Raw genomic sequence first — 19,727 nt, forward strand, 5'->3', positions numbered from 1 at the left:
TGCATGTGTTAAGCAAAACCAAGAATAAGCAAGAAAATATGCTATTTGAATTGCGTTCAAAATGTCTTTTACAAGTGAAGCAAATTACTTCTGCATGTTCTGAGGCTCTGCAGAGAACAAATAGTGGCCTTTAATGGGTAAAATTACACAATTTGCTTTTAACAGTAAACCCAAAGCCGCGGTGGCTTCAGATAGCATCGCGCTCCCGAGAGCTCCCTCCACGCAGCTCCACTCTTAGCAGTTTCTGAGCTTTTTGGAGGGACGAAGTTGTCCCCACCGGGCGCAGCGTGGCGAGGAGGGGCCGGGAGTCGCCGGCGGGGACGCGGCCTGTTTCTTTCCTTGAACGTTCTGCTTCTCTTCCTCCCGCGCCGCCCGTTTCTGGGACTGGGTGGCTCTTTGATTTGCCCCGGTGTAGGCTGGCGGGGCGCAGAGTCGTCCTGAATTACAGATTTATGACCAGGCCCCCGGGGGTCCCGCCCCCTAAAGATGGGTGCCAACTGCCCCGGGCGTCTCTTCGGCGAGGGGAGCCCCCTCGAGGTCTGGCTGTACGCCCCCAAGGCTCCACCTTTGCGGCCAAACGTCCCGAGGAGCGGGCCCGAGGGCGGGAGCGGGAGGCACGTCCGGGGACTGAGCTGCGGCCCCCGCTCCCGGCCCCCAGCTGCCCGCGCGCCCCGCCCGCCGCAGGCGTGTCCCTCCGGCAGGGGGCGCCGGCGCCGGCCTCGCTCTGCCCATCGGGGCGGGCGAGCCTGGGACCCTGCCTCCCTGCTAGCCCGCGCCCGCCCCCCGCGCTTGTCCAGGCGGCCGGAGCCGAGAGGCGCATCCCGGCCGGGAGAGGAGGAGGACCACGAGTTCCTCGAAAGGGACCAACTCTCAAAGTGCCCAGGAGAAAGGGCAGCGGACGCGCGGTCGACAGGGGTGGTGGCGCCCGGACCCCGCGCCGCGCCGGTCCCAGCGCCCCGGCCCCCACGGCCCGCGGCATGGCCCGGGGCTTGTCGCTGCCGTTGCTGTGCGTCCCAGCCGTCTGGGCGGCCGCCGCTCTCCTGCTCTGCGTGTCCGGGACCTCAGGTAGGACCAGCCGGTCCGCGCCTGCCCGGGCGCACCTCCTCCGTGCGCGGGCACGGGGCTCGCGGCTCGTGCGTGTTTCCCTTCCTTCGTGATTCTGCCCGGGCCGCCGCGCCGGCGCCGCTGCTCCCGAGAGAGGGGCGCCTGACTGGGCCCCTCCGCACCCGCCTCGGCCCCGCTCCCCTGCCCGCGCCCGGCCGCGCGGGGCTGCTTTCAATAAGGCGCGCTCTGGGGACGGCTAAGTGTTTCCAGAGGCCTGGGCGGGCGGCGCCGGCGCCCGCGGGGAGCCCCTAGCCGGGGGTTTCTGAGGGTCGTGAGTGTGAATGCGTCCGGGCCCCGGGTCCGCAGACGTGTCCGAGGTTCTCAGCACCTTGACTCGGCCCTGCTCCCCGAGGTTCCCTTCCAGGGCTCCTGGCCCGCGGCGCCCCCCTCTGCGCCGAGATCTCCCCAGGGCGGGCGCCGCGGTGGGACGAGGCTCGGGGAAGGGGGCTTCCTATCCCCACCGCTTGGTTGAAAGGGGATTTGGCTTCCCTTTTGTTGGCCCCTCACCCCCTCCCCCACCGCCGGGAGGTGGCCGAAGCGGCATTTCCTGTGCCTGGGGTCCCCGGGCGGCCTTTCGGCTGCTGGGGACCTGGCCTCCTTCGGGCAGGCTGGAGGGGCGGGCCCGGCTCCCGGGTGGCGTTTTCCTCGAGGGTCGCGCGATCTTGGGCGGCGTGGACCCCGGGGCGCCCAAGAGCTGCCGCCAGGTTCGGGGGGAACCGGCCTAGGGGGCCAAGCCGTCCCGATTCCCGGGGCACCCCTGGCCTGCACCCCTCGCCAGAGTCCCGCACCCTGCCGCGGCGGGGGAAGGCGGCGGGGCCTCCAGGTTTGGAGGCTGAGGGGGCTCGCCTCACGTCCCAGAAATCCGTGAACCGCCCCTTACACGTGTGTGGATCTCAGTGTCTCCACTCCACGCATTGCTTCCTCCCCCCGCCCCCCCGCTCCATTTCTGCAGGAAGGTGAGAATTAGGCAACAGGCGCGAGAAGGGGGCTCAGCTCTTCTCGTATCCTGCTGCCAGCTGCGCGCTCCAGGGACCCGTCCTCAGATTTAGGAATGCTGGGCAGCCTTTCCTGGGGGGCGTTTGGGTTTAAGCAAGAGCCGATTACGTCACACATCCCTTGTTACTTGATTTGGGAAAGGGGTTTGCATTTATGTCGCTGTTCCTTAAAGCGTAAGCCGCTCAGGGTGCAATGTGCAATGGTAGGGAAACCAGACCTTCTAAGTCAGTCGTTGGGGTTTTAACAACATCCCTGTGGATTTCTGCACCCCTCACCCCGCTAGAATCCCTCTCCCCTTTCGAGTCAGGGGATGCATTTGCTGCGCTGTGGGAGGGGGAAGAGGGGGCTTATCCTGGCGACTCGACGTGCTTTTGCACAGCGTTTGCGTGGTGGCCTCGTGGGGGTTAATTGCCCTGCAAAACCCTACCTCGTAAACTTACGCCCGGCGGCGGTCTGAGTTGCATTTGTCAGGGAAGAGTTGGAGGTGGGTGATGTGAGAAAAGGTGATGGGTCTGTTGCTTAAATAAAGGTTGTAACAAGACTGGAAAGACTGCGCTTTTAAAAGCGCAGAGTAGTTTAAACATTGCCGTCGTTTACAGTCGAGTTTAAGAAACCTCTGAGGAACAGAGCCATCCAATGTCATTTTCATTAATTTTTGAACCCTGTGTGGAGGTAATTTTCTTTTTCCAGTAAAATAATAGTAATCTCTATAGGGCAGGCAGTAGGGAAGCTGTTTATAATTCTCTTCCTTCTGGAATGCTAGGCTAGCTGGAAATTCAAAGAATATGATCCGATTCAAAACTATGAATACAATTGTATGATTACAGGAGATTCGAGTGTTTGGCATCTTTTCTGCTGTAAAGAAGAATCCCTGTAATTTGAGTGTATTTTATACACAAAACATAAATTACTATGTAAAAACATGGAAAAGTTATTCTAAAAGGATTTATAAGTTCTACATTTTTATAGAAGACTCTGTTCCTTAACGAGACAAATACCTGATTTGGGACCGTGTGCCCCGCCTGGGTAGGTTAGGCTGGGAGTTTTGGGGTTCCCCACCCCAATTTTGACAGTGCAGTGTTTACTTCTGGCCCAGATCCCTGGAGTGATGGTGGTAATAAATAATGATAGTGATCCCTTTGGAAGTAAGTAAATGAAAACATCTTGAATAAGAAGACTTTATGGAAAAAGAAAAGTTTTTATATGCTATATAGTAAGGAAGCATGTTTTTCTTATTATGGCTGTGTACTAAGCAAAGAAGGATCACACACTTGAAAATTTTCAATGTTTAACCCTCACGTCTACTTGATAAAAATGCCATCTGGAGACAATGACCACCACTGACCCTATGTGACATTCCTGTGAGCTGCTATACTAAACTGTTTATAAAAATGGCGATAGGTGACCGAGGGGCTCTAGTCAGTGAGGCTGAACTCTTTTTTTTTTTTTTTTCTTTTTTCTTTTTTCTTTTTGCGGTATGTGGGCCTCTCACTGTTGTGGCCTCTCCCGTTGCGGAGCACAGGCTCCGGACGCGCAGGCCCAGCGGCCATGGCTCACGGGCCCAGCCGCTCCGCGGCATATGGGATCCTCCCAGACCGGGGCACGAACCCATATCCCCTGCATCGGCAGGCGGACTCTCAACCACTGCGCCACCAGGGAGGCCCAGGCTGAACTCTTGATTAGTAAAGCAAGTCATAGTTAGAAAACGTAACAAGAAATCTGCTTAATATTTCGCAAGCAGAAAAGCAACATGGGTTTAAAAAGGTGCATTTACCAAGAGTAGTTTTTGGTGAGAGTGATCCGCAGATTTAGGAGTCAATGTGAAATAACATTTCTATTTTTATTGCTAAACCGTTTTTGTATTGTTTGGTCAAAATACCGCCGTAATTATTGTTTGTATGTCAGTCTCTGTTATGGTATGATTTGTAGTGAATTACTTGTTCCCTGAGAACGTTTTGTCTCTTTAGCCTTGGTTTAACCTCTGAGACATTTAAGCCTGGCAGAGTTTGGGTTTAATGCCTATCCTTTGGAATCTTTTTCTAAGATCAATGGGATAGAAATGCAGGAGTAGGGGAACAGCCCGTCTGACAGGTAAGGAAGATTAATCCCCTAAAGGGGGATTTCTAAAGCAAGGTTTCAGCTGGAGAAGTGGCGCTCCTTTAAAATGCATTCCACGGGAGGCCAGGATGTGGAAAGTTATCATTATCATTGAAATGGAACTGGGTGTGAAAGCCTTGGCCTCCCTAATCTGCAGAACTCTTGACTACTCTGATTAAAAAGTGTAGGAAATTTGTGTACTCTGTAACTCTTTTCCCAGGGAGAGCTGTAATTATGCAATTCCAAGTTGTCAGGGAAAAGAAAGTGGGCTACTGTTATCTGAACCCAAGGTTTAAAACCATCTTCTAAGACGGTCATTGATGTCAGGGGCCTTTTGGTGTTTATCTCGTCCATTCCCTGGGAACCTGGAGGGGGACCGGCAGCATCCTGTGCTTACCACCTGGAGAAGGGCTGGGCTGGGGAGCTTTGGGTTTACCCTGCTGTGCCCTATGGGGAGTTCCCTATGGGCTGTGACATATTTCTGTTCATGGTGAAGAAAGTTGTCATTAAGGTATTTCCTTCTTTGGGGACCTGTGGTGACTGCCAGGTGGACTCCATGAATACCATACGTGGAAGTTGTCAAAAGCAGAGTCACCAGGGGGATTTGCTTTGCAGAGGAAGCGTTACTGGTTAAGTCTGCATTTTACATGGCCAATAGTAATTTCGTGAAAGGACAGTTGGGCTGAAAGGACTGGTTTTGAAAACATCGCTTCTCAGTGACTCTGGGTTCTTTGGTTTTGTATTGTTGGACTGCATCACTGTAACAGAAACACTAGGAGTTCGGTGGGTAGTGCGGGCTTCTTGAGTTTTGAAGTAAAAATCTAAGCAACAAGAGTAGCTCTGGCCCACTAATTATGGCTGCAACTGGCTGGGGTTTGTACCAGCCTCCTTTCTCTAGTATGTATTTATTTGGTTTTGCTGAGGAGCTTGCCAAGTTGGAAATGAGGGTGGGACAGCTCTGCTTGCATGTGCTGTTGTCTAAAATACGTCTGGGGTGTGATCTGTTTAAAATCATATTAGCAGAGTGGCCAAGGAATTGTTGAACATTAGGAAGGCTTTTCAAAAATAAGGAATTGTGTTGGTGTGGTTTGTGTTATTTTGGGGATTTCTGTTTTTTTGTGGTTTTTTTTTTTCAAGTTCTATCTCTGAAAGAACCAAAAAAATCAAAAGCCAAAGGGAAGGAAATAATTACAGAAAAATTTAGCCTAATTAGACTAAGTGTCTTGTCCTCCAGAAAGTCCTAAGTTCCAGTGGGATGTGGTGTGTGTGTCTTTAATTGTCACTGGAATGAGCTTCAGTAAGCACTCTGTCACTTTTGAGATGTTATCTGGGGAGAATGTGGCTGCTTCTTCAGATCCTCCTGGAGTGGGGGAGGGTTTTCCCCAAGTCCCCAAAGCTGCCAGCCTAATAGTTTCCACACCCCAGTGCCCTCCTGGAGGGCTAGTTAACCCAGCGTACACTTAAATGACAGAAATCCTCATTGTAGACTTGTGCTGTGGAGTATAGTAGCCGCTAGGCACATGTAGCTATTTAGGTTAAAATTAATTAAACTGAACTGAACTGAAAGATTCGGTTCCTCCACCGCACCAGCTGCATTTCAGTGGCCGCGTGTGGCGGCGGCTCAGATGGACCAGGTATGTAGAGGACACTTCCAGCATTGCAGGAAGCTCTGTGGGCCACTCTCCTGTTTGTCCAGGGTCTGTGTGTTGGTCACTGTTGCTTCAGGAACAGTCTTCTGGAGTCTAGAGCCAAAGAGGAGCTTCGCCTTGTTTGCTTAGAGTTCTGTTTGTTGACTGTGGGAGATTTGAAGGCAAAAATGAACTCTAATCTGTGGAACTAGAGGGCCCTGCCCCAAGAGGGGCTTAGCAGAGGTGTGATGATGGCCAAGGCAACAAAACCTTAGCGTATATGCTTGCATACTGTACAGTGCTGATAGGAGGGAAATGTTAGCTTTAAAGAATTTGCATGTGAGGGGCTAAACGAGATTATGTGAACACGTGTGTGCACACTCACGTATGTGTTCACATGTGTTTGGGAGAGGGCACATCATGGCTTCAGTGCCATTAAAAAAGCACATGCAATGTTGATAGTGACGACTGTTTCCTCAGATGAGGCTGTCTGACGTAATGGGAGATCTTCAAATGGTGAAAGGAAACCAATGTCCCGGGAAGAAGGTTTAAAGCGCAGATTCCGAAGAATCCCAGCACAAGAAAGGCGAAGGAAACCTGCACATTGGGGGCATGCAAAAGCAGTTTCCCACGTGGGGCACGAAATCACAGTAGGGGAGGAAGAGGGAGTGGGGAGATGACATTTGAGGACATACTTATGGACGAATTCACAGTCCAGTCTGAACTGAGTCTTATGTGCATCAGATATGATTTGCCAAAGACTTCCTGGAGCAAGCAGATCTGTGATAACGCCTGTTAGCGGCCAACCCTCGCAAGATCTTCTCCTTTACCTCTGGTAACCGCCTCGTGGGATGCGGTGGAATGTGTTTGTGGAATGTGTTTGCAGACCGGAAAGGGCCGAGAGAGGAGGGCAGATGTGGGAAGAAGCAGTAGGAACCAAGAACAGCCAGAGCACCGTCCTCAGACAAGGGGAAATCGTGTGGAGTCAGGAGCCTGAGGATCTTAGCTCCCAGGCAAATGCAGGATGGGATGCGATAAGCAGGGCAAGGCATGGCGAGCTGCAGCCACGTTTTTCGGAGGCTCATTTGGCAGCACCCGGCGGTGGGGGTGGGAAAGCTCAGAGGGTAGTGGTTGCACCCAAGAAAGGAGGTGCATGAAGAATCAAGGGCCTTGGTCTTGGATTTGTTGGGGGAATTCCCAGGAATTCCTGGGAGGAGCATCCTGGGAGAAAACTGATGCAGAAGGGAAAGTCCAGTCATTCCTTAGGGGTCTGGAGCAGGGATGCACACAACATTTTGGCTCCTGGAAGACAATGGGCGTTGGGCAGGAGAATGAGTGGGATTTATGGGAGGATGAGGAATTGAGTGAGGACATAAGAGTTCCATCTAAAATAGGGAGCAGCCCACAAACGAATGGTAAGAAGGGTGTAGGAAGGGAGTGAGGGGTCACAGGCTGAGAATGCTTTTAGGCACAACCTCTGGGTCATATTCAGTTAAGTGTCCACCTTGCTGTCCTATTGCAGGACGTTATTTTATGTTTTCAACTCTTAAAGAACATTTGGAAATAACATTTGGAAATTGGGAATTTTCCTCCCAACAGTGAAATAACTCCCGGGTCACCATAGTCTTTGTATAACATTGGATACGTTTCTAGAGGAGCTTAAAGTCTACAGGAAGAGTGGTGACAAGCTGGGGGGGCTCTGTCTTAAGTGAACATGAGACGTGGAGGGAGGGCAGGAGTGGAGGGACTGGCTGGTTGTGCATCTGCTTAGTTTGCAAAAAGAAACACGGAAAGGAGAAAGCATAAAGTGACACTTCAGATCTTTTCTTAATTAAGGTAACCTATGCATAAAAGAGACCTTTTAAGCCATTTTTAAGTGTACAGTTCACTAGCATTAAGTATCTTCACACTGTTGTGCCACCGTTGCTACCATCCATCTCCAGAACTGTTTTCATCCCCCAGACTGAAACTCTGCCCCCATTCAACAACAGTTCCCCATTCCCCCTTCCAGCCCTGGCAGTCACCATTCTACTTTCCGTCTCTATGAAATTGACTATTATAGGTATCTCAAATAAATGGGATTATATTATTTGTCCTTTTGTAACTGTCTTCTTTCACTTAACATAGTCTTTTCAAGGTTCATCCATATTGTAACATGTGTTAGTACTTTTTTTAAGGCTGAATAATACTCCATTATACACACATGTGTGCATACCTACCATGCATATACCACATTTTGTTTTTCTGTTTTTTCTGTCTTTCGGTGGACATTTGGGTTGTTTCCTCCTTTTGGCTCTTGTGAATAGTGCTGTTATGAACATGGGTATACAGATATCTGTTCAAGTCCTTGCTTTCATTTCTCTTGGATGTACACCCAGAAGTGGAATTGCTGGATCATATGGTTGTTCTATGTTTAACTTTTTGGGTAACCGCCATACTGTCAACATTTGTTATTTTCTGTTTTATTGATAACAGTCATCATAATGAGTGTGAAGTGGTTTTAATCTCATTGTGGTTTTGATTTGCATTTTTCTAGTGATTAGTGACGTTGAGCATTTTTTCATGTCATTTGTATACATTTCATGGCCATTTGTATATCTTCTTTGGATACGTCTGTTCAAATCCTTTGCTCATTTTTTAATCATATTGTTTGGGTTGTCTCGGTTGAGTTGTAGGAGTTCTATGTGTTCTAGATATTAACTCCTTATCAGATATATGATTTACACATATTTTCTTCCATTCTGTGGGTTGCTTTTCCACTCTGTTGATAATGTCTTTTGATGCACAAAAGTTTTTAATTTTAATGAATCAATTTACGTTTTCTTTTTTCTTTTTTGGTTTTACCTGTGGTTTTGGTGTCATATCCAAGAAATCATTGCTAAGGCCAATGTCATGAAGCTTTTCCACTATGCTTTTTTTCTGAAAGTTTTTACTTTTAGCTTTTTTTAGGTCCTTGATCCATTTGGAGTTAATTTTTATAGATGGTGTAAGGTAAGGGTTCAGCTTCATTATTTTGAATGTAGACATACAGTTTTCCCAGCACCCTTTGTTGAAAAGTTTGTTCTTTATTCATTGAATGGTCTTGGCATCCTTGTCATTTGCTACATATGTAGAGTTTATTTCTGGGCTCTCTATTCCATTGGTCTATGTGTCTGCCCTTAAACCAATGTTTTGATTATTGCAGCTTTGTAGTATGTTTTGAGATCGGGAAGTATGAGTGTTCCAACTTTGTTTTTTGAGATCAGGAAGTATGAGTGTTCCAACTTCATTTTCTTTTTCTAGACTGTTTTGGCTATTTGGGATCCCTTGAAATTCCATATGAATTTTAGGATAGATTTTCTATTTCTACAAAAGCGTCACTGGGGGGCTTCCCTGGTGGCGCAGTGGTTGAGAGTCCGCCTGCCGATGCAGGGGACACGGGTTCGTGCCCTGATCCCGGAAGATCCCACGTGCCGCGGAGCGGCTGGGCCCGCGAGCCATGGCCGCGGAGCCTGTGTGTCCGGAGCCTGTGCTCCGCAACAGGAGAGGCCACAGCAGTGAGAGGCCCGCGTACAGAAAAAAAAAAAAAAAAAAAAAAGCGTCACTGGGATTTTGATAAAGATTGCACTGAATCTGTACATTGCTTTGGATAGTACGGACATCTTAACAAGTCTTCTAGTCCACAAACACAGGCTGTCTTTCCTTTTATTTAGATGTTCTTTAATTTCTCTCAACAATGTTTTGTAGTTTTCAGTGTACAAGTCTTTTATCCACTTGATTGAATTTATTCTTAGTATTTTGTTCTTTTTGATGCTTTGTGAATGGAAATGCTTTCTTAATTTCATTTTTGGATTGATTTTTGTTAGTGTATAATAGTGCAGCTGATTTTTGCCTATTGATTTTGTATCCTGCAAATTAGTTTAATTAGTTCAAATAGATTAGTTTAAATGTTTAATTAGCTTAAATTAGTTTAAATAGTTTAATTAGCTCAAATTAGCTCAAATAGAATTTTTGTGTATCTGTATGTAGGATCATGCCATCTGTGAACAGAGATAGTTTTACTTCTTTCTTTCCAATTTTGGATGCCTTTATTTCTTTTTAAATTTTTGTCTAATTGCTCTATCTAGAACTTCCAATATTATATTTAATAGAAGTGGTAAAAGCAGACATCCTTGTCTTGTTCCTGATCTTAGAGAAAAAGCTTTCAGTTTTTCACCACTGAGTATGAAGTTAGCTGTAGGCTTATCATATATGACCTTTACTATGTTAAGATAGTTTCTTTCTATTCTTAGTTCATTCTGACATATTTTTGTATGAACATGTTAATGTTCTACATGTTCAAAAAATAAAGCTAAATCACTGAAAATGGCAGGAGACTAAAGCTGAATACAAACAAGTAAGTCCAACTATAAAAGAAACCTGTTGGGTGGGCCAAGAAGTGCCTTTGGTTTTTTAAGTAAAAATACAAGACATATTTTTCATTTTCACCAAGAACTTTATTGAACAGCATATTCACCCTTTTGTTCCACTACCATCTGCCATTTTTCAGGCAACTTCATAATTCCATCTTCCCAAAACTTTTTATCTTTTTGAGCAAAGAACTGTTCCAGGTGCCTTTTACAGCCTTCCAGGGAATTGAAATTTTTTCCATTAAGAGAACTTTGTAAAGACTGAAATAAATGGAAATCCAAAGGTGCAGTGTATGATGAATACAGCGAATGAATCAAAACTTCCAACCAAGCTGTAACAGTTTTTGCCTGGTCATCAAAGAAACATGGGGTCTTAATTATCCTGATGGAAAATTTGCTTTTTGTTGACTAATTCTGGATGCTTTTCGTGGAGTGCCACTTTCAGTTGGTCTAATTGGGAGCAGTACTTGTTGGAATTAATAGTTTGGTTTTCCGGAAGGAGCTCATAATAGAGGACTCCCTTCCAATACCACCAGAAACACAACATCACCTTCTTTGGATGAAGACTGGCCTTTGGTGTGGTTGGTGGTGGTTCATTTCTCTTGCTTCACGATCTCTTCTGTTCCATGTTGTTGTACAGTATGTACTTTTCATCGCCTGTCACAATTTGTTTCAAAAACAGACATTTTCATTACTTTTAAGTAGAGAATCGCATGGGGAAATACGGTCAAGAAGGTTTTTTTTCACTTAACTTATGTGGAACACAGACATCAAAGTGATTCACATAACCAAGCTGGTGCAAATGATTTTCAATGCTGGATTTGGATATTTTGAGTATGTTGGCTATTTCCCGCGTGGTATAACATTGATTGTTCTCAGTTTATGTCTCGATTTGGTCACCATCAACTTCAACTGGTCTACTTGACCGTGGAGCATTGTCCAGCGAGAAATCTCCAGCACGAAACTTTGCAAACCACTTTTGACACATTCGATCAGTCACAGCACCTTCTCCATACACTTAACAAATCTTTTTTTGCATTTCAGTTGCATTTTTACCTTTCTTGAAATAATAAAGCAGGGACTTCCCTGGTGGTCCAGTGGTAAAGAATCCACCTTTCAATGCAGGGGACGCGGGTTCCATCCCTGGTCGGGGAAATAATATCCCACATGCTGGGGGGCGACTAACTGTGCGCACCACAACTACTGAGCCACGTGCACGTCAACTAGAGAGCCCGCGTGTCACGGACTACAGAGCCTATGTGCTCTGGAGTCTGTGCCACAACTAGAGAAGAGAAAACCCGCACGCCACAGCTAGAGAGAAGCCCATACACCTCAACGAAGATCCCACGTGCTGAAACGAAGATAGGGCCAGGATAAGGAAAAATACAAGATGAGCCAGGAGCGTAATCTTGTGATAGAAAGTGAACAGAAACAATGGGAACATATCAAATGTACAGTTGCCAGCTTGGAGGCGTTCCAGTGGTCAAATCTCCTCCGACAGGTTAAGCGTCAAATAAATAGAACAAGCATGGATTATATGTGGAACAAAATAGGAATCTATGATTCAACACCGATAAGTAAATAAGTACAATTGCCCCTCTGTATCTGTGGATTCTGCATCCTCGGATTCAACTAACCATGGATCAAAAATATTAAAAAAAATCCAGAAAGTTCCGAAAAGCAGAACCTGCATTTTCTGCACACTGGCAACTGTTTACATAGCATTTACATTGTATTTACAGCCTTTTACATAACATTTGCATTGTATCTGGTGTTATAAGTCATCTAGAGATGATGTAAAGTATACGGGAGGATGTGTGTAGGTAATATGCAAATTCTACTGCCATTTTATATAAAGGACTTGAGCATCCTTGGATTTTGGTATCTGCAGGGGGTTGGGGGTAGTGGGGTGGCCCTGGAACAATCTCCCACAGATACTGAGGGACAACTATATAGTTAAATGCATGCATTATTTTCCTAGGGCTGCTGTAATAAAGTACTACAAATTGGGGGACTTAAAATAACAGAAATTGTTTTTCTCACAGTTTTTGGAGCCTGCAAGTCCAAAATCAAGGTGTCAGCAGTCCATGCTCCCTCTGAAGGCCCTGAGGGAGAATCCTTTTTTGCCTGTTTCAGTTCCTGGTGGCTCCCATGGTCCCTTGGCTTCTGGCAGCATCACTCCAACCTCTACTCCATCTTCACAGGCCCTTCTTTCCTAGATGTCTCTCTGTGTCCACTCCTCTTCCTATAAGGGACAGCAGTTAATGGATTTAGGCCCACTTTATTTTTTTTATTATTAAAAAAAAATATATATATATATTTTTTTTTTGCAGCACTCGGGCCTCTCACTGTTGTGGCCTCTCCCATTGCGGAGCACAGGCTCCAGACGCGCAGGCTCAGCGGCCATGGCTCACGGGCCCAGCCGCTCTGCGGCATGTGGGATCTTCCCGGACCGGGGCACGAACCCGTGTCTGCTGCATCGGCAGGCAGACTCTCAACCACTGCGCCACCAGGGAAGCCCTAGGCCCACTTTAAATCCAGGATGATTTCATCTTGAGATCCTTAACTCATTACTTCTGCAAAAACTATTTTCAACTAAGGTCACATTTGAAGTCTTGGATGGATATGAATTTTGGGGGACACTATTTAACCCACTACATTACATAAATGAACAGAATAGAGAGGGAACAGAGGGTACTTCCATACAGTAAAATGCCAGCTAATAAAATTGAGGTGACTTTAAAAAATTATGATTTGCAACAATAATTGTGCAAATTGATTTGGGCGAGGAATGTTGAATGCAATTCAATGGGGCCATGTTTGATGGGGAGCAGGGAATGTCCATGGCTCAGAGTATTTCCCCACAGAGCCTTTATTTGCAAGGGGGCAATTAGCAGCTACAGACTGGAGCAAGCAGACGTCACCTAACTCGGTGACCAAGGCTCACATCACCACTGTGGGCAGGTGGACATAGTCCTTCCAACAAGGGCATTGATTAGCCTGCATTCCAGCTGGGGATGCAGAACCTGAGTCTCATGGTGACAAAAACCAGCAAGCCCAAATGGAGGGGCATTTTATTAAACAACTGGCCTGTAGTAGAAAACCTCAGTGTCGTGAAGGGAAAAAAACAGCCAAGAAACGGGTCCAGCTTAAAGGAGACGACAGGAGGAGACAAGTAAATGCAGAGTGTGATTCTGGACGGGACTGGGTTAGAGTGAAAACTGACGTGCACATCATTGGAACCTCTGATGAAATTGGAATATGGAGGTAAAGTATTTAAAAGTGTTGTCAAATTTCACTTTCCTGAGTTTGCCAATTTATGGAGATACTGTAAGAGGACATCTTTAGTCTTGGGAAGTATGTACTAAGTGTTAAGGGGTAAAAAGCATGATGTCTGCAACCTACTCTCAGATAGTTCAGAATAAAAAAACAATGTGACTATGGAGACAGAAAAGTGAAGTGTATGGGTGAAATGTGAAAAATTAGTGAATTTGGGTAACGAATATGGAGGAGTTTCATGCATGAGTCTTCCAACTTTTAGGTAAATTTGAAATTATTTCAAAATAAAGGACTGAAATCATGTTAATTGGCACAAATGTGTGACTGTAGCCAGTGGAATCAACAATAGAGTTGAGCATATTCTCTTAAGAGAAAGACTCAAATAGTTATAATTTTATGGGAAATGGTGTCAGACCTCATCCAGGGATGGGGCAGGGCAGGTTCCATGTTGCCTTTGGGGCCAGACAGAGTTTCATCAAGGAATGAAAACAAATGTAGGACAGATGAGGGGGTCTGTATCCAGAATACATAAAGAAGTCATAAATAAAGAAAGTAAATGTTCCAGTTAAAAGAGGAACACAGAGTACAGCAGACAGTTTGCAGAAAAACAAATACAAACAGCCCCAAACTTAAGGTTTGGGGCTTCGCTGGTGGCGCAGTGGTTGAGAGTCCGCCTGCCGATGCAGGGGACGCGGGTTCGTGCCCCGGTCCGGGAAGATCCCACATGCCGCGGAGCGGCTGGGCCCGTGAGCCATGGCCGCTGAGCCTGCGCGTCCAGAGCCTGTGCTCCGCAAGGAGAGAGGCCACAACAGTGAGAGACCTGCGTACCAAAAAAAAAACAAAAAAAGAGTTTGGCCTTAGGATTCAAGAAAATGCAAATTATGAGGCAGTTATCCCAGTGTTCTTCTGACTGAGCTTTGCCTGAAGTCAGAAGTGGGTAATAAGGAGCATGTTAGTAATGACGCAGGGAGGGTGGGTGGCACAGTGGTGTGTAAGTTACCACTTTGAGGGCTGTGTGACATTTAAAATACACATATTCTGTGGTCTGCTCTAAAAAAATACATGCATGCCTGGGAGACATCCTGTTCACAGCTCCACCATTTCTAATAGTGAAATTTGAAAATATCAACATGCCTTTTAATGGGAGCCAAGTAATCGAACCGGCACCATGTCTCAATTGTGGATTATTGTACAGTGGCTAAAATGAAGATGGAAATCTGTGGATGTCAACGGAGGGAGAGTTCAAAGCAAGATTCTGGATAAGGAGAAAATCAAGTTGCACAGGGATATGTGCTGCATGGGATTGATCTAAAAATCCCACCTCCCTCCCCCATTTCTGTGGATATAACGGTCTCTAGAATAAGGTCTCCAATCTACACGTCAGACTGACAACGGTGGTTACCCTGGGAGAGATGGGAAGACATAGGAATCTTCAGGATCTTTGATTCTATCATATCTCCTGTGCTAGGGATTACTTTACTGGATCCTGTCTTTTAGCTCCTGGGGGATTACGTTTATGTCTACACATTTAGATACATTAGCAGGAACTGTTACACAATGACTTCCTCCCTCCCATCATCCTTCTCTTTGCTTTGTGAAAAGTTCTTGTCCAGCTCTGGCCAGAGGGGAAGGTGAAGGAAAAACATGGAAAGTCAATTTGTTGAGGAGATTGTGGAAGTTCATAGGTAATTCATAAGCGCATCAGGGGTGCGTCTTGATCTTTGGTGTGTTCTATGAGCGGGTAAAGAAATGGAAGTTTGGGGATGCAGGAAACTCATGTCAGTTAGTTCTCTGGGTTGTCAGATTCTCTTGGCTTTACAGATATTTGATCCAAATTCCATCCTGAGCATATTTAATGTTTTTCAAGCTGTCACAAAGAATCCCCCTAAGGTTGCCTCACACCAGCCCAGTGGTGTGTTAGTGGGCATCTTTGGGTCTGCTTGTTTTGGTGCAGACGGGAGCAGCCGTCTCTGTTTAAGCCTAGAATCCTAAGTTTGCTCCGAGTGCTGCTGAAATACTTTTCCTTTGTGTAAGTGCCCACAAGAGTCAGAATTTTCTTGATATTCTGAAACTAAAGCAAAACACAGGAAATATAAAAGGACGTTGAGGTGGAAATATGATTGGAGCTGTCTTTCAAAATGTACAGTTTCAAGTTCTTATGGCTATTAAGATGAAGTTCGTTGCTTTCACTTAATGACTGTATTATAAAGAGAATATTATACTGTTACAGGTTGAATAGTGTTTCCCCCCAAACGATATAGTCTTGGAGTCCTAAACCCCAGTACTTCAGAATGTGACCTTATTTGGAGATAGGGTCTTTACAGAGGTAACCAAGTTAAATTGAGGTCATTAGGGCGGTCCCTAATCCAATATGACTGATATCCTTATAAAAAGAGGAAATTTGGACACAGCCCTACATACACAGAGGGAAGACCATGTGAGGACACAGGAAGAAGGTGGCTGTTTGCAAGCCAAGGAGAGAGCCCTCAGGAGAAACAACCCTGCCCACACCTTGATCTTAGACTTCCAGCCTCCAGAACTGTGGGAAGATGAATGTCTGTAGTTTAAGCCCCCTAGCCTGTGGTGCTTTGTTAAGGCAGGCTGAGCTGACTCATACAAACACATCTGCACTTACCTGCATGCTAATCAAGTACTGCTTTCTATTGATTTTCTTTTTGGAGCATCTGCATTGGAATTTTTTTTTTTTTTTTTTTTTTTGCGGTACGCAGGGCTCTCACTGTTGTGGCCTCTCCCGTTGCGGAGCACAGGCTCCGGACGCGCAGGCTCAGCGGCCATGGCTCACGGGCCCAGCCGCTCCGCGGCATGTGGGATCCTCCCGGACCGGGGTACGAACCCATGTCCCCTGCATCGGCAGGCGGACTCTCAACCACTGCGCCACCAGGGAAGCCCTGCATTGGAATTTATTTGATAAAAATGTTCCACTGCTAACGGACACTCCTATCAATGAGTCCATTATGCCTGGGGTGGTAGCTAACTGGCTTGACCCCACAACTGGTTAGCATTGTGGTCAGGAGTCAGTGTTACCAGGCCCAGCATGGACTGTGGTCAGGGTGCCTCTCTATGCCTATGGCCTGACTCAGGCGAGTCCCTTGGCATCAGAGGGCAAGTCCACTTCCTGGAAAGCTTGTTGTCTGGGGCTGCTGCCCTGGACAGCGCTGCGGCCAGGCCTGTGTGGCCTCTGGAGCACCTCTGTGTAACCAGCCCTGTGTCCAGGCCTGCTCTGTGGACATCACTGGTCCCCTTCACCTTCCTCCAGCTGCTTGCCTGGCTGTCAAGAGAGGCTTTAATGGGGACCTCCTGGAGGTCAGAGCAGAGAGAGGTGGCCTGTTGAGGCCCTGAGATGCCAGGCACCCATCCTTTGTTTCCCTTGGGGGAGCCTGGCTAACAGTGAAAACAAAATTCAACAAAAGCATACATCCTCAGGAACTGGGATGGTGTGGCTGTCAGCATGTGTGATTTATCTGGCCTGGAAGCCTTTGAAGCAGGAGGTGATTGGACTCCCTGAAGGCTGGCCCCTTGGGAAGGGCCTGGAAGCGCCAAATGGAGAGGAAGGAGCAAGTGGGTCCAGAGGGCTGGTGAGGGAGGGAGCCCTTGGAAGTATATTTCTCTGTCCTTTGGATCAGAGGCTCCTTCCTTCACCCTCGTCCTGTTCCAGAGCACAGGGGTAGCTCTGGAGGCAACAGGAAGATCCTGTGGACAGAAAAAAGCATTGACTTTGTGCTGGCCCTAAACTCTGAAAACTTTGCCAAGGGGGACCCCCAGGCTGCTCCCCAGTAGCTTTTTGGAGACCCCAGGCAGGGGCGCAGGGGGACGAGGCCAGCTGCTTCCCGGAGAGGCACCTGGTGTAGGCACCGTTGGGTGTTGGAGAAGGGGGGTACGCATGGAGCTGTGCAGAGGATGAGAGTCAGCGATGAGCACACGTAGGGGTGTCAGCCTGCTCCAAGTGGCTGCTGGGGCTTCTGACTGGAAGGCAGCTTTATAAGAAGGAGCCCAGAGGATGCCTTCTTGAGTGGAAACAAGATGTGTAATTCTGATAATAACCTTCTGATTCTAACAATAATGGTCAAGCACATAATTGTTTCATTGTTAAGATTCAGCTAGCTTTTTTGACATGTACATACTAGGTTTCCTTCACTATTTGCTAACTTCAGTATGTCTTTCTCATTTTATTTTGGAAGAAGGAAAATCCTTTGTTTAGCAAGGCAGAGCCCAGGCACAATTAACCTCTAATGAGTGAAGTGTTTTCAGAGTTCAGATAAGGTTCACCTACTTTTTCTTTTGGCTACTCTAAACTTTGAGCCCATTTATTTGCTTTCTTTAAAAAAAATAATAATTAAGAAAAAAACCCCAAGATAGTCACATTTCTTCTAGTTGACTAAACCACACATTTCTATGGGGTCTAAAAGCCAAGCTGATTCAAAACAAAACAAAGGGAAAGAGGGAAAGCCAAGTATGGGTATAAATAGATCTGCCTGGGATTAAGTTTTTAAAAATGCTCTTTATAATTACTTTTTTCCCCATCGGTGGAATGGGGCCTGCCCTGAGTTTTGGGTGTGTGTGGGGCGTGGGGTGTCCTCATGATATTGAGGGAACTTTGGCTTCGGCCCAATTGTCTTTATATAATTGAAGGTATTTATTCAAAAAATCACTATGTGAAAACTCTCACAAAGCAATACTATATACTTTCTGTCTTTTCTGTGAGCAAATACTTATAAGAGGGCCCTCCTGGCACTTGGGTGTGATTCAAAGGGACTTCATGTAGCTTCCGCTGGATTGTTTTCGTTTTATTATTATTTTTTACATTAAAATTTTTTTAATTGGCCCCGCCGCGCCACGCTGCGTGGCTTGTGGGGATCTTAGTTCCCTGGCCAGGGATGGAACCCGGGCCCCCTGCAGAGGAAGTGTGGAGTCCTAACCACTGGACTTCCAGGGAATTCCCTATTTTCTTTTTTTTTTTTTTTTTTTTTTTTTGCAGTATGCGGGCCTCTCACTGTTGTGGCCTCCCCCGTTGCGGAGCACAGGCTCCGGACGCGCAGGCTCCGGACGCGCAGGCTCCGGACGCGCAGGCTCAGCGGCCATGGCTCACGGGCCCAGCCGCTCCGCGGCATATGGGATCCTCCCAGACCGGGGCACGAACCCGTATCCCCTGCATCGGCAGGCGGACTCTCAACCACTTGCGCCACCAGGGAGGCCCCCTATTTTCATTTTAAATCCGGGGAATGCATTTATTCCTTGATTAAGTAATAATCACGAAAAACAAAAACAAAAAACCCAGTAACAAATGCTTATGGCTTGAAAAACAAAACTGAGAAGGTGTAAAATGAAAAGAGCCTGTCACTTCTCACCCCACCCCTGCCACACTCTCCCCTGCAAAGGTCCCAGATAATCTCGGCCCACAGTCTTTTTACTTCTTTCCAGACATTTCCTAGGCTCATGTGCTTGTCGGTGCATCTCTCTTGTTAATTTATTTTTTTAATTGTGGTAAAAGGCACATAACATAAAAGTAACCATTTTGAAGTGCACAATTCAGTGGCATTTTGTACATTCACTTTATTGTGTAATCATCACCCCTATCTAGTTCCAGAACACTTCCACCACCCCCTACTTTAGCAGTGATGTCTCACTCCCCTCCCTCAGTCTCTTGAAACTACTAATCTACTTACTGTCTCTCTGGATTTGCCTATTCTGGAAATTTTCATATAAATTTCATGCTGTGGCTTTGTATCTGGCTTCTTTCACTGAGCATAATGTTTCCAAGGCTCATCCTTGTCGTAGCATCCTTGATTTTTTATATATATATATTTTTAACATTTTTATTGGAGTATAATTGCTTTACAATGAATTTGTTTTTATATACAATGAAATTATACCATGCATACTGAACTGAGGTTTGCTGTTTTCACACAACAATAGTTCTTACAAATCTTTCCATCTTAGCGCACGCCATGCACCTCCTTTTTTAAAATCTTTGCTAATATCTGTCATTTGGATACACATCATTAATTTCACTGGTCTCCTATGGACGGATACTTCTGATTTTTAGCTATTACAGAAAACAGTGCTGCAGGGAACATCTGTACATACATTTTTTGTTCTTCTATACTGTGTATCTGTAGAGTCAGTTCCCAGAAGTGAATTTTTTTTGTCCAAGGTATCGATATAGATTTTTGATAGATTCTACAAGGTTACGCTTCCAGAAGGTGGCAGCAATTTA

General features: G+C 46.4%; 1 protein-coding gene across 3 annotated transcripts in view; it reads left to right on the top strand.

The window, feature by feature from the left end:
• The first annotated feature begins 706 nt into the window (after nt 1-706).
• The window catches only part of ROR2 (receptor tyrosine kinase like orphan receptor 2), a 224,121-nt gene continuing 205,100 nt past the window's right edge, over nt 707-19,727 (top strand). For all 3 annotated transcript variants that reach the window (XR_009532858.1, XM_060102451.1, XM_060102452.1), the window contains exon 1: nt 707-1,065. Coding sequence is in view for 2 of the 3 variants with exons in the window: in XM_060102451.1 (XP_059958434.1) it covers nt 978-1,065 (88 nt within the window). In the remaining variant the exon portion in view is untranslated. The remainder of the gene's footprint in view (nt 1,066-19,727) is intronic.

Source organism: Mesoplodon densirostris, chromosome 6 (assembly GCF_025265405.1).
Source record: "Mesoplodon densirostris isolate mMesDen1 chromosome 6, mMesDen1 primary haplotype, whole genome shotgun sequence".
NCBI lineage: Eukaryota > Metazoa > Chordata > Mammalia > Artiodactyla > Ziphiidae > Mesoplodon > Mesoplodon densirostris.